General features: G+C 32.2%; 2 protein-coding genes across 7 annotated transcripts in view; both read left to right on the top strand.

Annotated features, from left to right (window-relative positions):
• LOC132731215 (reticulon-4-like) overlaps window positions 1-14254 on the top strand; it is a 50242-nt gene extending 35988 nt beyond the window's left edge. For all 5 annotated transcript variants that reach the window (XM_060717369.1, XM_060717362.1, XM_060717355.1 and 2 more), the window contains 5 exons: window positions 5480-5687; window positions 6323-6461; window positions 8529-8598; window positions 8856-8961; window positions 9838-14254. In XM_060717369.1, coding sequence (XP_060573352.1) covers window positions 5480-5687; window positions 6323-6461; window positions 8529-8598; window positions 8856-8961; window positions 9838-9886 — 572 coding nt within the window. In that variant the 3' untranslated portion in view covers window positions 9887-14254. The remainder of the gene's footprint in view (window positions 1-5479; window positions 5688-6322; window positions 6462-8528; window positions 8599-8855; window positions 8962-9837) is intronic.
• Window positions 14255-15890: 1636 nt separating this feature from the next.
• Window positions 15891-21920, top strand: LOC132731199 (thiosulfate sulfurtransferase-like). 2 transcript variants are annotated; one of them, XM_060717345.1, is made up of 8 exons: window positions 15891-16118; window positions 16997-17169; window positions 17668-17863; window positions 18076-18171; window positions 18652-18781; window positions 19258-19356; window positions 19842-19963; window positions 20395-21920. In XM_060717345.1, exons 2-8 carry the CDS (start codon window positions 17012-17014, stop codon window positions 20455-20457), a joined length of 864 nt encoding a protein of 287 aa, XP_060573328.1. In that variant the 5' UTR covers window positions 15891-16118; window positions 16997-17011; the 3' UTR covers window positions 20458-21920. The 2 variants fall into 2 exon arrangements, with proteins under 2 accessions (XP_060573328.1, XP_060573320.1); XM_060717337.1 differs by having other exon boundaries at window positions 15892-16118; window positions 19255-19356.
• The last annotated feature ends 1535 nt before the right edge of the window (window positions 21921-23455 follow it).

The following is a 23455-nucleotide window of genomic DNA, read 5'->3' as shown; positions in this document are numbered from 1 at the left end:
TCTTTATAATGAAACGGTCATTGTGTTAATGCAAGTTATTTTAATATTGTCTTTAAGTTATTTTAAGATTATATTCTTGCTCATAATTTATATAAAAATGATTGGTTTTTAATTATAGTTTAGGTTTTTGTATGATATAAAGCTTGCGAACTGAGTTTATTATATTCAATTGGAGATCTGAAGTACATTAATATTAAACAGAAGGAATTTAGTTATTTAACTCTTATATTAACCTGCAGAATGTGCAATGGAATTGCCCTGCTTTGAATTTGGAACAGCCCATTTGAAAATTAAGGGATTTCAGTATTAAAATAAAAAATTCAGCGTAACCAACTGTGTATTCACCACTTCTGATATATTGTATGGAGGTTGGCTGTTATACATTTAAAACATAGACCGGGAGTAGGTCATTGGGTCATGTTAATTAAAAATAATTTAACTCCTGATAGTTTTCACTACCTTCATTATAAGCAGAATTAAAAGGATGCATTTATTTAAAGCTCAAGTCCTCAGCGGAAGGAACATAATAAAATCCGACATCTTTTGCAGATGTTAATGCACAAAAAAAGTGTATTAATTAGTGTTATTCTTGCATAAACATAATTATATACATCTGTTTTCATATAAAGAAACCAGATTTTGTAATGCTTTTGAAAATTGTGTGTAAGGTTTCATTTGACAATTATGATATTTAAAATTATCTGGGTTGTCATTGCTATTGGCTATTTTTACACGATGCCTGAATTTTTAGATTAATAAAGGTAGGGTAAACAAATTTACTATAAAGCAAGTACAGTATGTAAATAAGTAACAAAAGTCTTTCAAAATGACATGTGCCTGAAAATATGAACAGAATGATAACATTTGCATGATATAAGTAAGTATAGAGAAATTGGCTATATGCTTGACATCGAAGATGAATAAGGCATGGGTTTTTCTTATATTTTTACATCTTCAAAGATCTGTAGCACAGAGTTTTTTATGACTATGTCTATGGTTAATACACAAACAAGCATGTGTTACTACATGGGGGTTTGGTCTATCAGTTTTAGTAATCTTCCCTTTGAAATGATCTCCTGTAGCCAAAGACTGTAGTCATATACCTTTATGTTCAAAGCATATAGTATACTCCAGCCAAGAATCTTGTTTTTGCCATTACATGTGTGCTAAATCATTGAACAAGAAGAGATATTTTTTTCTGTTGATATATTTTTGATGATAGATGTTTTATAATGTTTATATGATTTGTATTTTATTATCGTTTGCATCATTCTAATGAGATATGAAGAATATTTCCAAGAAAGTTTGGTTTAATTACGAGCATTTATAATCTCCAGACATCGATGGCATGTTACACAGTTTTTGGTGATAAATTCTTTCACTGTCTTCAGTGCAATGATTGCAATTTTGAAGTTATCACAGGTTAATCCTTCACCAGCTGAATTTCCTAAATGGATTTGTCCAGTTTCCATGTTTGGAATAGTCCATTTTCAATTTTCGGGATATTGAAATGAAATCAAAATTAGTCGGCTAACAGTATAGAGACTGGTCAGACTGCACAGATTTGCAGACTGGACTGGGTCTATATAACATCAAAAGGTTTTAGCATGGTAAAAGTAGTCATGCCATAATTCTTAACTGTAGTGTTTATTTTACACTCTGTTTTACTGGTATAACTTTTTTTATCCCCCGCCGAAAAGGCGGCGGGGGATATAGAAATAGTCTCCGTCCGTCCGTCGGTCCTTCTGACCGTCCGTCCTTCCGTCCGACATTTTTGTCCGGAGCATATCTCTAAAAGTATTTGAGTAATCAACTTGAAACTTCATAGGTGGATAGACCTCATTGAGGAGGAGTGCAGTGCGCAAGAATGATAACTCTACCCTGCATAATTTTTGTGTTATTGCCCTTTGTTATTTTTCAAAATTGATTTTTGTCCAGAGCATAACTCCAAAAGCCTATGAGATATCAACATGAAACTTCATAGGTGCATAGATCTCACTCAGGAGGTGTGCAGTGCACAAGAATGATAACTCTACCTTTCATAATTTTTGAGTTATTGCCCTTTGTTATTTTTCATACTTAATTTTTCACCTGAGTGGAGCATAACTCAAAAAGTGTTTGAGATGTCAACATGAAATGTCATAGGTGGATAGATTTTATTGAGGAGGAATGCTGTGCACAAGAATGATAACTCTTCCCTGTACAATTTTTGAGTTATTGCCCTTTGTTCTTTTTCATACTAATTTGTCCGGAGCTTATCTCAAAAAGTATTTGAGGTATCAACTTGAAACTTCATAGGTGGATGGATCTCATTGAGGAAGAGTGCAGTGCACAAGAATGATAACTCTACCCTGCATAATTGTTTAGTTATTGTCCTTTTTTTATTTTTCAAAATTAATTTTTGTCCAGAGCATAACTCGATCAAAAGGCCTTTGAGATATCATTATGAAACTTCATAGGTGCATAGATCTAACTCAGGAGGTGTGCAGTGCACAAGAATGATAACTCTACCTTTCATAATTTTTGAGTTATTGCCCTTTGTTATTTTTCATACTTAATTTTTCAATTCAATTTTTTTCTCAAAAAGTATTTGAGGTATCAACTTGAAACTTCATAGGTGGATAGATTTTACTGAGGAGGGATGCAGCACACAAGAATGATAACCTACCCTGCATTATTTTTCAGTTATTGCCCTTTGTTATTTTCAGCCATCAGTATTCACAAATGTTTCAAATCTGTAATCACTATAGCCATCAGTTTTCATTACCAAAAGACCTCTTAAAATGGAATTATTCTGCTGTACTACATATACATTCTTTCAATGAGCAAACACATTCGGCGGGGGATGGCCATGTTGACATGGCTCTTGTTTCATACATTAGACTAGTTAAGTACTTTTGAATATTCAGGCACTAAATTGTAACAGAAAAACTTACAATGTTTGATAATATGAAATGCAACATTTTAAAATATGGACTCTTCAGTTAAGTTTGATAATTTGAAAATATGGTTTCGTCAAACATAAGAATCTAGGGTTTAATCTGGTATAATTGTCTGTTTTCTTTAAGAGTTTAATCATTTCAGTAATTATCATTTCTCCTACAGAAACCAACAGTTCATCTACTGATGCATGGGAATTTCCTGCAAGTGCTAATTACCATTGATCTTATACTGTTGACACATTCTAAATCTCGATGTTAGATAAATGTTTTGTTGCTCGCAGTGAGTCACCAGTCTCTTCATTCCGTCAACCTGGATTCCGATGTCGTCATGACGACATGTGACATAAGTCAGCTTACATTGACCTCATTCTGGATTCACAATTGTTACATTTATAAACTGTTAGAAGGCTTAACTATGTAATGTGACTAAATAGTAGATGAAGTGGTATATGTCCTGAAAACATATTAATGACTTGCAATATTTATCATGTCATTAATTTTCTCTTCTAATAAATAAAGAAGCAGTTTGATTCATTGGGTTGAAAACGGTTAAAAATCCTATGCATTATTTATGCTGAAATCAATGTGTAAACAGAGGTGATTCAGTAAAATCTCTTTATATTTCAAATGCTTCATTCCGCCATATAATTTTTATTCTTCACATAAATTGGGTTAGTGCTTTAATTAAGCAGCAATTTTTTTTCTCTGTATGTAATTTGATATCCTGCTGTTATTGTATGAAATAATACTTTAATTTTGAATGCATTTTTGAATATCTCATAGAATATGGTACTGAAGTGATACAGTTTACCTTTTTGTATTTGTGCCCTAGGAAATCTAACTGTAAATTCCATCAAAATGCACTCTTTTCCTCTTTTGGGTTGTAATAACGGTGATATAAACATTATATTATATCTATCAAGAACTGAAATAGTTTAAATTTGTTGAATCTTTATAATTAAATATTATCAGGAGAATATCTTACTCAAACAGGAAGTGTTTTGGAATAAAACTAAATTATAAATGCATTACATTTCCATTGTCAAACTGCAGTTATAAAAGACACGTCCTTTAGATATGTCAGGTGACTCAGACAAACCAGTTGACTGCAATGATATTCCTGTGCCTTTTTCAATGCTGATTGTGACTCGTTATAAAAGCAGAAGTACAAAATCAATATTTAACTGTTTTCAAGACAGTGAACTATTTCAATAAAATTGAAATCTGGAATTTACCGTATGCACACACAAGTAAGTTAAATGAATAAATCTAGGAAGTATTTTAACAGTTTCTTACACACAACAGTTGAAGAGGTGGCTAGTGCAGTTTTTCGGTTATAACTTCTCAAGCAATATGTTAAGGTCAAAATGGCTTTAAAATGTTGGTTGATTATGTGTGTCAAACTTTCATTGAAATGATTACGTGTTTTTCTGTGTCAGTATTTATTTACATGTGTTTTTATCTATCAAACTTTCATTTAAATGTATTTTCTGTGTCTGTTTTCAGTGTCAAACATATTTTTAAAAGTATTTTTCTGTCTGTGTCATAAACTGATTGCATGTCAGAAACAGGTATTCAGTCTGGCTTCTTTTACGCAAAGTGCATCTTAACCTACAGATGAGTTAATATATGAAATAAGAATTGTCTGTAAAAACTAGTATGTAATAAGATTGTCTATTCTACAATGTAAAGACTGATGCATTTATTTATTGAACACAGTATGTGCATGCAAATTTGAATGGTGATCAACTATGAAAAGATCTATATCTGGTGTTTGTGTTTTAGTATCATATTTGCCAAAGTTGAAGGATCATATAATATAAAGGAATTCAGCTGTAAATAATGCTGACAAAGCAGTTTTACAATTTTGGCAGTGTTTTATTTTTGATGAATTATGCATGGGAAGTAGACTTCTGCTATATTTTATTCCTTTATTGCAACTGTCTGTGCATTTTATTGCTTTATGATTATATAATCTATATACTGACCAATCTTTGAGTTAACCTTGAGGTAGTTCTTGTACATGTATATTCTGAAAGTGAACTAAACGTAACAGAAATGATGGAAATGTTTTAGATTTGAAATGTGTGTGCATGAACTTGTTTTTAGATCTATAGCTTTTATATCTTTGAATGCATTACATTTCACTAGTTAAAAATCAATCTTGCATTGGGTTTTATTATGTTCATGTTATTATTAATCTGTTTTAACTACAACTTTTAAGTTTTGTTAATGATATTATTTAGACTGATTAGTACCTTCTTAAGTTTTTCATTTTTGTTTTCGTTACTGTTAAAACTAGTTTTTTCTAAGTAAAAGTTACTGTTTGTGTTTGATAATTTCTGTTGTTATTTATTAATCTAAACTAAACTAAACATACTCATATTATTGCCCTGAGATATTTAATTCCATCTAGAAGGTGCGGTCCACCAAATGCTGCCTACATGCTGGGCATCTTGACCATGCATTTTTCAGTCAGTGAGCATGAATAACCTTAACTGATATGTTATTTATAAAAATATAATTTTATATTGTAGTGTTGGACCTGATTTACTGGCGAGATGTTAAGAAGACGGGTGTAGTTTTCGGCAGCATGATGTTCATACTTCTGTCCTTGACCTTTTTCACGATACTGAGCGTGTTGGCGTACCTGTCACTTGCCATCCTGACCGTCACCCTCAGTTTCCGTGTCTACAAGAATGTCATGCAGGCTGTGCAAAAAACCAATGATGGACATCCATTCAAGTAATTTAGTGCTTTATTTGATTGAATTGTCCTGTCCTGATTTAGGACAGAGTCGTAACTACATTTAGTACAGAGTAGTAACTACATTTTAGGAGTAGTAACTACTGTTAACCATAACCGACTATAAATAAAGTTTGTCTTACTGTCTTATAGGACAGAGTCATAACTACATTTAGGACCGAGTCAGGACTACATTTAGGACAGAGTCATAACTACTGTTATATGCATTCATTTTGTAATACTTGCCAAGCACGGTTAGTGGTTAAATCATATTATTACCCCTCACTATATTTATAATGTTAATTTCCCATAGGCCAGTAGGAGTAACCCATACGGTTAATTCAAGTGTACCATGATTGTGACAAAATTTTGCACAGTATTTTCCTTTGGATGGTATTAAACTGTTGGAAACCTACATGTTTCTTATATATTGTCACATTGTATTATTTTCTGAAATTTCTTTAAGAATTCTATGAATTCAAATTAAGGTTAATAACTTCAATAACAGTTAAGGTATATCATATTGATTAATTATACAATTTAGTAAAAGATTCCTTTTTATTTTGTTCCAAAATCAAGTTTAATGTTTATTAGGTATTGGTCCCAATTATAAACATCATTGTTTCTTTTTATAGAAAACTGTTAGACTTGGATATTTGCCTGCAGAGTGAGGTTGTTGAGAGTGCCGCAGATAAAATTGCTTGTAACGTAAACAACTGCTCGAAAGAACTCCGAAGACTTTTCCTTGTTGAAGATTATGTTGACTCACTCAAGGTGCGTATAAGTAATTTGTTTCATGTGAGCAAGCTATCTGGCTAGCTTATGAATGTCAGTGGTTCTATACAGGTGCCCTCCATGCCTGAAATAATGTACAAAGGGGCACCTGAAGTCTTCCTCCACCAGTAAAGCTGAAAAGTAGCTGTAAAACATTTACTGTGTTGATGTTATGTAAAACCCAAGCCAAAAAAAAAAATATATATATATAAAAATTGACTCACCTATATAATTATGTGGTAATTCACATGTATGGTAAGCTTTATGCTTAAAGAGAGATAATATCCTTGCAATATGACATGACTAATGTTTGTTGTTATATTTGATTATTTGGAATACTAAAACTTAACAATTCTAACTTCATAAGCTTGACAAGTTCATTGTACAGATATATACTAGCATACGATGAAGGTTGAAATTATGCCCACCAAAACTGAAGTTCATGCTAAGGGGAACTTTACACAGTTTTTCTTGTTGGTTTTTTTTGCTCTAGTTAAAGCAGCGAAAAAACACTAAAAATATGTTTTATCATCGGCAACATGGTCTTTTGTATGCATCCTACAAAATCATTTTATTGAGTTGTATAGACATAACCTCTGCAAGACTGTGATTAATTCATTATTGTCTATATTCTATGATTTGTCTTCATCTAGACAGTGTTGTCATATTGATATCTATTTATAGATATTAGTAGGTCTGACCGTCTGGCACTCTGCATGGATTTATGATTGTTTCCCAGAACATAATATGTATGAAAAATTCGGCTATCAAAAACTTTTATGATGTAAACAATAATGCTGTTTATTGGGCAAAAAAGAAATTAAAGAAATAATTTGTATAATGGGGCTGTTGTCATTTTGTGGATACAGTAATTTCACTAATAATCTGAAAGTATTTTCTGACTCTGCTCAATTAGTGTAATAGACTTTCTCTTGTAGAACAGAACTTGCCAATAATTTTAATATCAAAATTGAACATTCAACAGAATGGCAATACTGGCAAAGTTGTGCAAGCTAGCTAGGTTCTTTTATATTTGGCATAGGAAGCAGGGCTTCCATTAGTGGAAGTTTGGCTTGTGACTTACAAAATATATTGCTTTTCCTTCTTTACCTATATAATGTGAATGTCAGACACTTTCCAAATTTTGAAACCTAATGGAAGCCCTGATAGCAAGTTTCAGAAGTCACATTCAGAGTGAATTTATTGTATAATGGCTTGATTGATTGACCTCATGTTTCCTGACAGGTGTCAATTAAAGGTTTACACTTTACTGAATAACATGCACTTTTTCATTAGCTAAAGCCTTCCCTACTTACTAATATTAATTTCTACTGGCTATTCTCTTGTGGACAAGCATTTACTTGAAGCCATTTAGTTTAGACATTATTTATTTAAGCCCAGCTGTGATGAATGCTTGTACCTTATTTGTACTATCTTTAAATTGGCTTCCTGGAATTAACCAGTATATGCATGGTTGTTACTCCAGTATGGCCCTAACCTTCTTTCTCTGGGATGGCAGCTAGTATGCCTGTTAAAATGAAATATGCTTTACTATGTAGAGGTTGCTGCTTGCTTATTTACCCTTAATCTTATTGCTCAAATATACTTGTCCAGTTTCCATTTCTTGGAACTGTACATTCACAATTTTAGGGATATCAAGATGAAAATGTAAAGCTAGTAGGCCACCAGTATAGAGTCTGGTCAGACTACACAAAAGTGCAGGCTGACCTGGCTCTGTACAGTGGTGGCAAATGCTAATCACTCACAGTTCCAGCAGGGTAAGGGTCAAGTCTTCCAAAGAATTCTCAATAACTTAAGACATTTCCATATACTTAACAAGTTAATGAAAATCAGGTTTAGATAATCCATATCATCGCCTTAGTGCAATAATGTAATGAGTCCTTCTGAATTTAATAGTAGTTAATCACTTATTGCACTAAGGTGTGTCAAATAGACAGCATCAGTGTTAGAATGATTTTCTGCCTTTGTATCTTTAGCAAAGAGAAAGTGTGATAATGTAAATCTACAATTTGGTAAAATATAATCTTGTTAATTTCTCTGTTTCAGTTTGGTCTGTTGTTGTGGTTGCTGACATATGTTGGAAGTTGGTTCAATGGCATGACACTTATTATTCTCGGTAAGTTATGGGTCAAAATAAGACCACATTAACGTGCTCACTACTTTTATTTTTTTTGCACATACAAAGTTGAACAAATTTGAAAGGATTTGGTTAGAAGTGGTTGAGGCTGCCAATATTATTGGCATTGATATATGTAACTGAGCTAAATTGTTAAAAGAAATAATATACTATAATAACATGATGCAAATTATGTTGAATATTATGGAGAGATTGATATTGTCTATTTGAAAACGGTTTATGGTGTATATTTTCAGCTGTAGTAAGTATTTTCACATTGCCGAAGGTATACGAGACCTACCAGGGCCCCATTGATCAGAATGTTAACATGGTTAGAGGCCAGCTCAACAATATCATGAAACAGTAAGTATATCACAGTAGTTAATTCTTATATATGGAACAGTATTTTATACAAAAATACACCCACTGTGGAAGACAGGTTGTGTGTTCTGAAATCATGACACGTGTTTCATGGGTACGATGATGTCATTTTGACTTTACTACTATAAAAAAAAGTGCTAAATGAAAATATAAGTTTTAGTGATTTCTTTTTCAAAAATGATTTATATGTTACATGAATGGAAAAGAATCAAACACTGATTGTTGTCAAGGGGGGAGTATTAAGCTCTTGTGTAAATGTTCGATGGAAACTTGGCAGAGCCTCTTTACTGCTGTTAACAGCTCATTTTTACTGAACTTAATACAATACTTGTACATACTCTTTTCATCCTTTTCCCCTTGAAATTCTTTGGTTGAGGATTTAATTGCCATTGTGTCTGTCCTTTAGTTACATTTTCTCTGCAATTTTTTTGGTGGAGCATAAAAAATAAACTTATAAGTTTATCTTTCCTAATGTTTCCTTTAACATCTTTGTTTCTTGACTGATATCTTTTTGTGATATCTTCCACTCTGCCATTTAATGGGGGTTAAGTTCAATAAGGTCAAGGCTAAAAATGAATTTTCATACTTTCCCCATAATATTGTCCTGTTTTTTGCTTTGTCATTCTGAGGTATCCTTTAGTGTTACAGGATTGTCGTTTCTGTTAGGGTTCTGGTTTTTTGACACAATAATTAGTGGAATCTAAAGACAACCCTGTATTATTAGCAGTAATATTTTATCTGTTTTAAATACATGTATTGACATTTAACCCATCTTTCTTCTTGCTTTTTCTTGAAAGTCATATTGTTGTATGTCACTTTAAATGATAAGTAATGCATGCAATGTTTTCTTTATTTCAGAGTCTCCTCAAAGATCCCTTTCCCAAAGAAGAAAGCTAAGACGCAGTAAAGATGCATTAGACGTAAATAGGACATTTAAACAATTTTTGGACAGAAATAAATAATTATTATACTACAAAGATTTACATGTTATTCCATAAAGATGTTTCAAAAAACGTTTTGTGTACATTTCTATAGCCACATTTCATCACTTGGATTTTAGTGGATTAGCGAAATCTGGAAATAATTGGAAAAGGAAATTAACCGAAAATTTTAATAGTTTGTGACAATTGTTAAATAATGTTGATGCGGATAGGAAAATTGCCTGTAGAGGAATTTATTCAAAGATTAACGCTGCATATGTCATGCTTTTGTATTCATCGGAGTATTGTATGGAATTATGCTTTATGTATGACAAACACGAAGCTGAATTGACGTCAATTTCGAGCCCAGCATCAGAGATACCGTGTGTTAGTGTTGGCAAGTGTTGTGCCTCATTATAATTGGCAATGTATCAAAAATGCTTTCAATCGCAGAAATATATTTTGAAGATTTATAAATAGTTTTAAATATGTGAAGATGTTTTGAGTTTTTGTGGAATGAAAAAGAGAGAAATTTGCAGGAATTTAATATTTATATGAATGATGGAGATCAACCAGACGTAGGAAATGTAGGAATGTGTCTGTAAAATTAGAACAGGTTCAAACACTTTGATTATCTAAGTCACTGAGTTGGGACTGGGTAACAATGCTTTTGTGCAATCATTCTGCATGGATGGGATATGTAGTGAATGAATGTGAATTTCTGTAGTGAATGGACGGAATAAAAATGTGGATCATTTATGTTCTAAGATTTATACCATTTTGGAATATTAATGTGTTATGTTAAAATATTTCTTTGTAACAGAGGACAATAGTCATTTTGTATAGTAGATTGTATAATAATTTATTAAGACTTTGATTATTTTTCTTGGTATATCCTCTGTGATAAATAATAAACTCCCTTTTGCTGTGCTCATATATAATATATTACACTTTACCTTGTTTAAGTTTGGAGTAGTTAGTAAAATAGAATTTCGTGAAATCAATAGAAAACCGACCGAAGACAGTTCACCCTTTGATACAAAAGGTTTTGATAGAAGCTGTATAATTGTATTACGAAAAAGGTCGTTTTGGAAAGAAATTATCATTTATTAGAAAAAAATAACACAGAATTTTGCATGTTACCAGAACTTCTTGCCTTAAACATAAACATTCAATGCTCTATAAACCTCTCTCTTTGTCTAAAGCTCTTTGTCATACATTTAGTGTTCTCTATAATCTATTATTTACTTGTCTGTGACCTGTTTATTTTGTTTTTAAACACTGACCCAGTTTGAAGTGCTAAAAAAATTTACAGTTTTTGTTTTTGTTTAGTGACATACATCTTGCGTTGTTCATTGAGCAATAAATTCTGTTGTTTTTGTTTTCATACATCTATAAACATTATTCTTGATCAAAATCATTTTAAGATGTAAGCAGTATATTTATACATTATTTTTTCATCATTAGGTTAATCTACTTTTTTTTTTCATAAAGAAATAATGTATTGTTTTTAGAATACTCTGTTCAGATTGGAATATTCAGCCTTTATCGGTGCTTCAGTTTATTCATCACATTGTTTTCATCATTATTATATAATTTATTTCACTAAGAGAAGATGTTTTGATTTCTCCCGATACTTTTTCTGTTGATCGTGTGTCAACAATATAAAACCTGGTGTCAGTCTACAGTAACACAGACATGTAAGTTGGCCCAGCTCTATACTGTTGGCACAGTTTATACAGTTGTCGTTTCAGTCATTCTTTTTCTCGGCAAACAGGAAGTGAAACTTTCACAAGTAATCCACATAATAACAAACAGTACATTTTGATTTTATTGTTAAATTGTTAAGAATTGATGTCATGATTTTCTGAATGACTGGATATAAATTATCTTGGTTCGATGTCTAGATATAACAGGACTGTATTTGTCAATGTGTAAATTTTGGTATTTTAGCAGTTTGATACCTAAAAGAAAGATTTTTAGCAATATATTTAACATTTTCAGATCTTGTTGCTTTTTGATAAATAAGAACTTTTTGCAATGTTGTTTGTCAGTAAAAACAGCAGATTTTAATATTAGATGGCTGATGCTGTTAATCCAATAGTAATGAATGCAAAAATTTGTCGGAGAGAGATTTTATGTTGCAAAATTATAATTGTTTTTCATCAGAATTTCAGAATTACCACATTGACAAATGCAGTGTAAAATTTTTTCTACAGCTATAGTTGGTGTGGAGAGGTGAAATCTTGTACATGTATGTGTCAAACTTGTTCTTCTGATCTCATTGTGTTTTTGAGGCAATGTTGTGATGTATAATGTTGTTGCAATAGCGTACAGTCCCGGATAATGACAACATAGTTTAAAACCCCGTTCTGATTGATGGCGGTGAGAATTTCTGTCGATGCTACCAGTATAGATCCGAACCAGGTCAGTCTGCACGTCCTTGAGCGCGTGACCAGACTATACTGTATAGTTGGCAGGTTTTTATAGATTGACCAAGGAAGATAGAAATTGAAAATTTTTCAAGGCAGATTTAAATTCCATCACAGGAATTTAGAAGTAAAGGGGTTGAAATATTATTCTTACAAATTTATTAAGTATTCTTAAACACAGAATATTCAAATAATCATTTGCACAAATAATACAGACAGTTCTGGAGGGAATTACTATTTTGTCTGCAGATACTCCGTCAGAAACATCTGTATTTATTAAAGATTGTAAATTGGATTTGTCGGTAGAGCTGAAAATGATGGAATAAATGCAAAACTGTTTAATAGATATAAAAAATAGATTATAATCCTGAATGAACTATGATGTTTTATAAACAATATATTTATTCTTTTACTTAAAATTTGTGGCAAATTGTTAATATATGATATGCCTTAATATTCAGAAACTAGAAAGTAGTGGAGATAAGATGTTCTTTTGAATTTGAACTTGAACAATGAAATATATTCTTGAATTTCACATTAGTATATTTTATTTCATCATTAAAATGGTTACATCTAAGTTAGACATCACATATTGTAAGTTCATGATGTATTTTTTTTCGCAGTCATATTTTTTTGGTAAGAATTATATTACATATATATATGTGGTAAATGATATGTAAGCTTTGAATATATATTGTTGTCTATTATCTTGAATTTAGCTTGTGTCTAGACATTTTATATTCCGATATTTTTTTCTAGTATATTATATAATGTATTGATATAGTTTATTTGCCTTCACTGGTATTAAAACAATGACAATGTCTCATTTTATTGTCTATCCAGAGTTGATAAGGCAACATTTTTTTTTGTCTACGTATGCGTAGCATTTTTTTTGTAAACGTATGCAAGACTTTAAGTGTTACGTATGCAGAACATTATTTTGTTAACGGTATTGCGAACATTGTTTTGTTAACGTGTGCCAGACATCAAGTGTTACGTATGCGGAACATTGTTTTGTAAGCGTATGCGAGACAAGATGCTACAGCAGATGTCTGTATAGGATATTGTAATAACTGTATATCAGTAAATCTTTTATATATAATAATAATAATACAAAGTACTTATGTTGTATATATACTCAAACTATATAATATCGCTATCTACTATTCATACATAAACTACTATATGTAAACTATGTAGTGACAAAAAATGGGATTTACTTTTTTAAGGTAACGTTAGAAACTCCAGATTAAATAAACATGTTATCACAAGGCAAAATAGTTTAGCATTACACTAAGAAAGTTTCACAAAATGGGGAAGTTTAAAACAGTTTCACAGTTTGAGATTGTTTATTAAGTTCATTTATAAGGTCATATTGTTGACTGAGAAATGACAAAAAGTTGTATGGTTCATTATAAATTTGTTCAATTGTTCACATCATTTCACATTTCTTTATCAAAAATTCATGTTTTTTTTTTTGTTTTTTTTTATGAAATTCTTAAAATAGCAGATTTTTATGTATGTCATTTGAATTATTGTTGAAACTAGATAAAAGTAAATTTTGCAATTAACTGATACACTGTTTTATTTTCATGACAATTTTATTCCATAATTATACTACAAGCACAACAATTTTCCTGACCCTCAGCTTCTATTAGCAAAACCTTTGCCAGAATTAAGGAACGTTTTTATTATATTAGCACAGTTTAAAGATATAAATATTGACAGCAATATTGTTATAATTATGATCTAGACAATTGTTCAGATATAGGAAGCTATGTTAACATGTATATTACAACTATGTAGCTATTCTCCTCTTGTGTGTTCATTTAACTTTAGATAGCTTATTGTATAAGGCCTTTCACATGTCACTATTAAGCGTTTTTTTTCTTGTCAATAAAAATGTTTTTCTGTCCACTATAAGTGTCTTGTTTTTTCTATTATTATCTCCCCTCCACCCACCCCGAAGTCTTAACATGAAACCATAATTGATACCTTCTTGCGAGCCCTATTGCTAAATGGTCAGTGACATGAATCCATGTGTCTATGATGCCATTGAATAAATATCCTGAAAGTCGTTGGTGGATGGTTTCACATGTATGAAATATAATTGCCCCACTTTCACATTGATAAGGTTATGACAATTTTCTGCCTATGAACATAACAATTTGGCCCATTGGAGCTTTGGTGACATAGTGATTAATGTGTTAATATATCATCATTGCTGGAATTGAATACATGATGCCAATATATATGATTATGCCAGATGAAAATCAATTGAATTGAACTTTGCCAGGGATGCTGGTTATACATGTATTTATATCTTTTAAATACGGACACGGTCATCCATATACTGATGTAGCTAAAGAATCGCAAATTACACTTACAGTGCAAAAATTAGCCAGCTTTGTTAATATATCTTTCTTTTGTATATTACTAGAGACATATTAAATATAGCTCTGTGATATTAAGCTATATAAGTTTAAAGCACATTTGAGCCGCGTCATGACAAAACCAACATAATGGGTTTGCGACCGGCATGGATCTAGACCAGCCTGTATAACAAGTAGAGAAACTGATAGCGAACAGCATGGATCGTGATCAGACTGTGCGGATGCGCAGGCTGGTCTGGATCCATGCTGGTCGCAAACCCATTATGTTGGTTTTGTCGTGACGCGGCTCATTTGTATATTTGTAATGAGACCTAGGTTGGATATTTACATCATGTCAGAGACATGCACTGTTTAGGTTCCTTCTCCTGTTTTATACAAGGGGTGTATACTTTGTATATGCATGGAGCTAAATTGTTAATATATCTGTAACAATTTCACAAGCGGATTTAAAAGTATTGTTGGATGGTACTGTTTATGGAAGAATAAAAAATGAACTCAATGAAAAGAATTTTCAGGTTCTTTCAGTCGATATGACGTCATCGTTCAATATTATTTTGAAAGCCAACGACGATATTGCTCTTTTTTTTAGATCTACATTTAATTCAATGCGATATTTATTTCTTGATTCACTTTGTGAAGTGTCTTGTGCCTCGATATACTGTTAATCCAAAATTTAAAAAGTGCTTTTGATGCAATTACGCGCCAGAGTTTGTCTATTTAAGACCCACCTTTTTAATGCAAAACGTAAGTTTTAAAGGTTATTGCTTAAGCTGATACGCTGACGGATTAAGATCAACCAATATGCTGCAAAACGCTAGATGTATATTATATTGATATTGCAATTTAATCATATTTGACGAATCACCACAAATAAATATACATATATAACCAGTTAAGGTTAAGTGTTTGTACTTTTGCTAAAGACATAGGTTGTTTTCTTCTCCACAATTTTGAAAAAGTATTTTTTACAACTGAAATCTTTGTTCTGTTGGAGACCCAAACGAAGGGAGACAACTTCTCCAGCCTTACTATTCAAATTATGTCAAGGGAAACAACCGCAATAAAAATAACCTTCTCGTAGTCACGTTCGGTATGATGAAATGCGCTCACCATAAAGTCACGTTTACCGAGCCTTATTCCAGTATTTATTGACGTCAGTCACAGATTTTAAAACATTTACAGTACCCGTATAGTGTTGAAAAAGTCTGAAAAGAAAATATATTTTACTAGTGTAGTTTTATTTTACAATTTTATAAACCTAACTTTAATGAAGTAGTGCGTGTCGTATGGTTAGTTAATTATCGGATTTAGATCTGTACAGCGTAGTGAACTATAACATAACACAATATTACAGGCATAGAAAAAGGTGGCAGAGGTCGAGTGGACGTTTAAAGGTATTATTGTTTCTTTTTCCAGCGTTCAGTTTGTTGTATAATATAATATATAGTATTTATATTTACTATTACATCGAGAATACTTACTCCGTTATGGTAATGTCAATGTACATGTTGTATCTTTGTGAACAACGGTAATTACACTCAATAAGTATAGGTCAGTGTTTAGTAGTAAGCATTTACTACTTTAAATTGGCCAAGAACGGCGCGAATTTCATTTGAAATACTATACTGCAATCAAACACTATGTCAATTTGATTTTGTGTACAATGTTCAATACTGAGATGTTTTATTTTGTTTCGAACTAAAAAAATATTCTTTTAATAGTCCATTTTCCATTTTGGTAAATATAGATTACAGTAATTTTAGAGAAAATTAATAATTATATTGTATTAGAACTGAATAGATCTTACGTATTACCGAATGAAATATTTCTAGAAAATTCACATCGCTTTGCTGATATTTACCTATAAATCTCATGTATGTTACATGTATGTATTTCAATAGTTTGAATATGTTAAATTTATATTGTTCCTTGTTTGAATATATTAAAGTTATATATTGTTCCTTGTTGAGGGCCTCATGGAAGATTGATATGTTGTTCAAATGAGTTTTCTTGTTAAATAAAGTCTTAATTATTACATTATTATTATTTGCTGCGTTTTATAGTTGCCACGCCTATTCATCACACAAGAAAATGGGCATGACTGAAATTCTAAGACGATCGATTTACAACGTGTTTTCATTCACGTGTACGTTTTATAGTTTGGCGGGAATTTGACGTCACGCGTTACGTTGATAACGTTCATGACCTAAATTTCAATTTAGATTTATTTCACTGTTTTCAATTTAATATTAATTAAATTGATTTATTTAAGAAATAGCAGAAGGGCATGACTATCTCTAGAACTGCATTAGTTGTTTCAACAAACTGGCTTCGAGAACAGTTAGGCAATAATGCCAAAAATCAGATATCCAAGAAACTACGAGTTCTCGACACATCTTTCCTGAAGAACAAAGAAGTTGATACATACAGTACATGCTATCTACAGTAAGTGTGTTTATACCGTTATGCTTCGGGTATTCTGTTTATTTTTATGTATTTTCTAAAATTAAGATGTTTTCAACAGACTAGAAATGCATATCTTTCTGATGTTACATACATGTACAGCCTTTAATCTAATTACAATGTTGTAAACAGTTCATACTTTTTACAACAATACTAGTTATACCTTGAACATAATATGAACATGCTACGGTAAGCGCCAGGTTAAACGTTAACATAAGAATATTAGAATTATATGTAAATACATCTAAATGGAATCCCTTTGAAATATTTCTAACAAGTAGATTTTTAAAGAGTGATGCCAATATAATGATCACGGAAGGTTACTTGGCTTTGAAATTGTACTGTTTTCATCACATAAACAGATAGACGAAGGGAGACAGCTCTGCAAGTAACGGTTTGTGATTTAAAATAGGGACACTTTAAAAGAGAAATTCTCTTCCATGTCTTATGTTTAATTTGATTTATTTTATCATTTTCCAGGGAGCATATACCCCAATCTGTATATTTTGGATTGCACAACTGTGTAGAAAGCACACCAGAGCTTCCACGAAACTTGCCAGACCCGAAATGTTTTTCACAATATGTGCAGACATTAGGGATTCATCCTGACACACATATTGTGGCCTACGATAGGTTCGGACCCACACCTGCCTTCCGTGCATGGTGGTTGTTTAGGGTAAGTCGTTTTTATAGAATAGCCAAGATGATTGGAATACTGGAGTGCAGAACAAGTTTTTTTTTCAATAATTATTGATAGGTCATGTCACACTTGTAAAATATCTATTGTATGCACATGAAAGTTTATAAAGTAACACTTATAAAGCCAAAGAAAAGACACTGTCGTTTAGGAACATCGATAAGTAATAATTTCATCGATTATTATTTCAGCTGTATGGTCACAAAAAAGTTTCAGTGCTGGACGGAGGGCTACGGAAGTGGATTGCAGACGGTTTTGAGACCACTCAAGATTTGGTAACAGTTGAGGTACCAGAGTTTGTCATATATCTGCAATACTTATATATAATTTAAGTAGTCATCACGATTTTGTCCTATAGCTTTAATACCTCTAGCATTTCTTAAATATTTTGAGTGTTTTGTTGGTCTTATATCAGAATAAACAAAAAAGTGTTCTAAAATGGAGCGGCGGCTAAGTGGTAAACGTGTCTGGGTCTCCACTCAGGGGTCGTGGGTTCGAGTCTTACTTGAGTCACGACTATAATTCCTCAGATGATACCAATACTGGTGAGTTCCAGGAGGCGGATTTGAGAGTGAGCTCGAATAATCTTTCGGCTGTCTGGAAAATCGAAGTGAACGAAATACTGTATTTAAGCTTATTAATGTAATAATAATTCATAAAAATTTCTGGGGAAAGGAATCAAATTAATTTTCCTTATTAATAAGAACTAATACTTAATATTTTTAAATGCCTTTTTAATTCAATAAATGAGTACCTTTTTCCCATAGCCTTCAGAGTTCGAAGCCTCGCTGGATAAATCTCTAATACGTTCTTACGATGACATGGTTCGGAACACAGAAACAAAGAAAGAGCAAGTGCTGGACGCACGCTCCAAGGACGATAATACAGTTATTAATAGTAAGATTAAATTCAAGAATATTCTCCAAGAAACAATAATGTCAATTTTCTTTTGTAGTTAAACAACATAATATTACATCTTTAAAACAGTTATGATTTCTTTATAGTTCATATCCAAGATAGGTTCATCTTATAAAAGAAATACATGTAAAAATGTCATTGTTATAGGCACAGCAGCTGCCCGTTACAGTATATAGTCACATTTTATAGGACATAACTTGAGAGTACAGTCCTGCTTATAGCAGAGCAATTGGCATCTCAATCTTATTAACTTAAATGTAGTTCTGGGATTTGAAACATTGACCTTGAGACATGAGCGTTCTTTCAAATTGAACTGAAACTATTTAATGTGCATACTTGATTTGAAAATGGATCCTTATCAACATGTGTTTCGTTTTTTGCCTTCTTTGGTTTTACATGTACTTTCAAACATTAGCTTGAGTAAGAACTATGCACTTTTTGTTTGATTTAAGAAGAGTTGGATGGAGGAGTGATACCGGGGGCAAAGCACATTCCATTTGAAGACCTCTTTAATAGTGACGGGACATTTAAATCTGAAACTGAAATAAAAACAAGTAAGTGTTTAATGACTTTGCTGAATAAGTTAACAGTTTTTCTGTACTTCTATTCGAATAAGTTTCTTTAATATGGTAAATTTAGTGAGAAAGGTATAAAAGTAACTAGTGCTAGCATGAGGTATTTATTTCTTCCTCTTATTCAGGTGAATGCATTGAGATTCTATTAATATAACAATTGTAATATGAATTAATTTTTATCGCGTATCCTTGTCGCTTTTGTGACTCCGTAAAAGTGGTATTGCACGGCTTTGTGACTCCGTAAAAATGGTATTGCACGGCTTTATTTTTGGCATGAGGTCACTTGCGTTATAAATGAATAAATACATGTAGTTATTTTAATTGAAAAATGGTTCTTTTTTTAGATGTTTGATAAACAGAATCGTTCAAAACTCTTTCAATAAATTCAGTACTGAACTTATACTCATGTACATGTATAAGCAATTGTGATATAATCTGTATACTTTTGTTTCTGTTTCCTTCAGTGTTTGACAGTGCGGGTGTGAATTTCGACGCGCCAATGGTTGCCTCGTGTTTTACTGGTATGACAGCTTGTGGTATTGCTGCGGCCGCTTATACCCTGGGAAAAGATATTCCAATATATTATGTAATTACAATTTAAATTTCTATATTTATTTTACCCGTACGTAAAACATATTCTTTTGTTTTAACACTCCCCCGAACCCCGCCCACATTTTTAAGGGTAGGGGGATGTATATAGATTTGCCTTTGTTTATCCGTCCCGCATTCTAGCTATTCTGTTCTGTCCTGCTGTCACATTGTCCCTCCTTATACTGACAAAATTGTAAGCTATGGACGCATAGTTTTAAATTGATTTGAGTGCAATTCTTGTTTACTTTCTTAAGCCTTATTTGTTTTAGTAATAGGATGAACACTCGTATTTTTTAAATACCAATTCTGTATTTGAATCTATGACACTTCCGTTTTATAAAGTTTAAGTTTGTATCCAAAGTTTAAGTTTGTATCACTAATTGAATTTTTGGATTTTGACAAACATATTTGAACGTTTTCATTCAGGGTTCATGGACAGAATGGCGTCAGAGGGCACCGGAAGAGCTTAAACATCGATACAAGGTGTGATTATGAGTCTTCGCCGTCCATCAAATCTTCGCCGATCATCAAATCTTCGCCGATCTTCAAATGATTCCAATCTTTGCCGATCATCAAATCTTCGCCGATCATCAAATCTTCGCCGATCATCAAATCTTCGCCGATCATCAAATCTTCGCCGATCATCAAATGATTCCAATCTTCGCCGATCATCAAATCTTCGCCGATCATCAAATCTTCGCCGATTATAAAATCTTCGCCGATGATCTACGATTCTTTAAATGATATTCACTTTAAAACTTTTGATAATTACTACTCATGTATTTCATTTAAACCATATTTGTGTTCATTTTGAAACAGAAGGATTAATACTCGTTTATCTTTATATGGATCATTAATTTACTTTTTTGTTGAGGTTTTGTTTTAAGGGTACAATATGCCTTACACCCGAATAACTTTTTCCTTATTTAGGTAGGGCACACATGAGTTTTATAACATTTAGATAATGGTTTTAGAGCATGAAAGATGCTTATCACCTGAAAAAAAGAGTAGAGCTGGACGTAGAATCATTTGTCTTAAAAGTAGCAAAATGTAAACAAGGAAGTAGTTTGATGATATTCAATCACTTGTATATCTTTACTCCTTGACAAAATGCAACAGAAGCATTAGATAGTTCAGGTATTTGATCAATGAGTGTGTTTTTTGAAAGTATAACAGGACACGAACAATAAAAAGCTTTTGAAAACTGAAAATAAAAGCTTTTATGGGGCATAATGTGTCTTTAATCTGAAAATTTATGAAGCAGTTGGTTTATGAATACTCAATGAATTGTTTTTCAGGATATATTTTGTATTAACAATGCAGTTTTTAATTGTTAATTTCCTATCACTATGGTGAATTAACAACCATAAATGTTTTTCCTTTGTGATATTCAATTATGTTTGTGCGTAACCTATCCTCGGTGCATTTGTGATATATATTTTTTAAAGTATTGCGCGTGTGCGTGTATGTATGTACGCGCGTCTGTTTGTACGTGTGTGCGTATGTGTACCCGTGGGCGGAATAATTTGGGAGTGAAGAATTAGTCTTTCTAAATTTAGAGATACAATGTATTCAATAATTTTGTTTATTTTTATGACGTTAATTTGTTTAATTGACGATGTCATCACCAATTTGAAATAACAGCATGTCAAATAACATCATTTTACATTTGCTATATGGCTGAAAAGGACCAGGGTGACGCCTTTTAAATAGAGTATGAAATCTCGTGGAGTAATGTAATTTTGTTTTAGAATTATACTACAAAAGCTGACATATTTGTTAAGCCAATGTGTTAGAAAAAGGTAAAAGGTCCACGGCTTGAGTGTTTTCAGCTCTGATATGTTAAAGTGTACATGGCGTGGCATATACATTTCTATTATTGTATGTTAAAATAGCCTCAATATGAAGACATTCAGGTTTTAGACAGTCCTTTTTTCCAGTAGAAGTTTACATATTATTTTGTTTGTTTGTATACTTTTCTTGTTTACATTCTTATTTATGAAATATATTTATGAACACAATTATTAAATATTTTTGTTTTTATTTCAGTATTTAAAGTTTTACAGGTGTTATTGTGTTTAAATGTACATTTACTCATGATATTTGTTCACAAATTGTTCATAAATATGAAAAATAAACAATTCATAGTTTCTAGACCAATCATGACTAAAAACCTATGTTATAGCTGCATGTACACGCAACTTTGAAATGAGAGCACTTGATATTAATTACAAGAAATCAATCAATTAATCAATCAATCAATCAATCAATCAATGAACAAATTTAATTAATGAATGGCCCAATGCTCTTTTTTTTTAAAAGTCTGTGAGAAATGTAATAGATTATCATGAAAAAAGAAACATATTGGATATACATCAATTAGTTTCTACTATAATTATATACTACCCAAAGTTTGCTAAGGTTCACTTTTTCTACAGTAGAATCTACTTTACTTTTGTGTATTTGTGATAAATTTGAAAATTGATATAAAGGAATTAAATATAATTACACAAACTTTTCTATCTCCAACGTTTCGAGGGGTTAAACCCCTCTTTTTCAAGGAGTTTCTGTTTATTTTTATATAAATCACATATTTATCTTCTTACATGTCTTATCTTAACAATAAAATTACGCAAATGTGATTTATGTGATTTATATAAAAATAAACAGAAACTCATTGAAAAAAGAGGGGTTTAACCCCTCGAAACGTTAGAGATAGAAAAGTTTGTGTAGTAGATAATTATTAATTAACTGTTTCCAGATTGAATTTAAATATAATTAGTTGGGATTTGATTTTTATAAAAATAATTACAATGGAAGTGTTCCTTGACGTGTGCCTGTTGCGGAAAGAGTGTGCTGGACGAAAATCAACATTTTGGAGATCACATAATGGAAAAAAATCTTGCAAATCAGGAAATAGTTGGAGTAGGGTTTAAAATATTGAGTATAGTGTCCGCGGGCATTAATAACGGCCTGGCATCGCCGCCGCATGCTGCTGATGAGCCTGCGGACATTGTGATGAGAAAACTGGGCCCATTCCTCTATTATTGCATGCCTTAGCTCCTGGACTGTTGTTGGTTGGATGTGGCGTGAAGAAATGGCTTTCTGCAGCATATTCAAAGCATGCTCAATTGGATTTAAATGCGGGGACCTCGGTGGCCAATCCATGCAGACTATAGGTGCCTCCTCAAGATATCGGTTTGTGATGTGGGCTCTGTGTGCACGGGCTTTGTCATCTATAAGAATGAAATCAGGCCCGACTGCGCCAGCTTACGTGCGTACATGGACGTCTAAGATTTCATTGACATACCTTACTGCCGTCAGTGTACCGTTTTCAATGATGTGTAGGTCAGTTTTCCCCTGAGCGCTTATTCCCGCCCACACCATGACTGAACCCCCGCCAAAACTGTCGTGTTCTGCAACGCATACTGAAGCTAATCGTTCATTTGGACTTCTCCAAACCCTAGCCCGTCAGTCCGTGAAGTCC

This window comes from Ruditapes philippinarum, unplaced genomic scaffold, assembly GCF_026571515.1.
Source record: "Ruditapes philippinarum isolate M1 unplaced genomic scaffold, ASM2657151v2 ctg41_1_1_1_1, whole genome shotgun sequence".
Lineage (NCBI taxonomy): Eukaryota > Metazoa > Mollusca > Bivalvia > Venerida > Veneridae > Ruditapes > Ruditapes philippinarum.
Note: the sequence above shows the minus strand (reverse complement) of the source record. Positions and strands in the feature narration are given on the sequence as shown.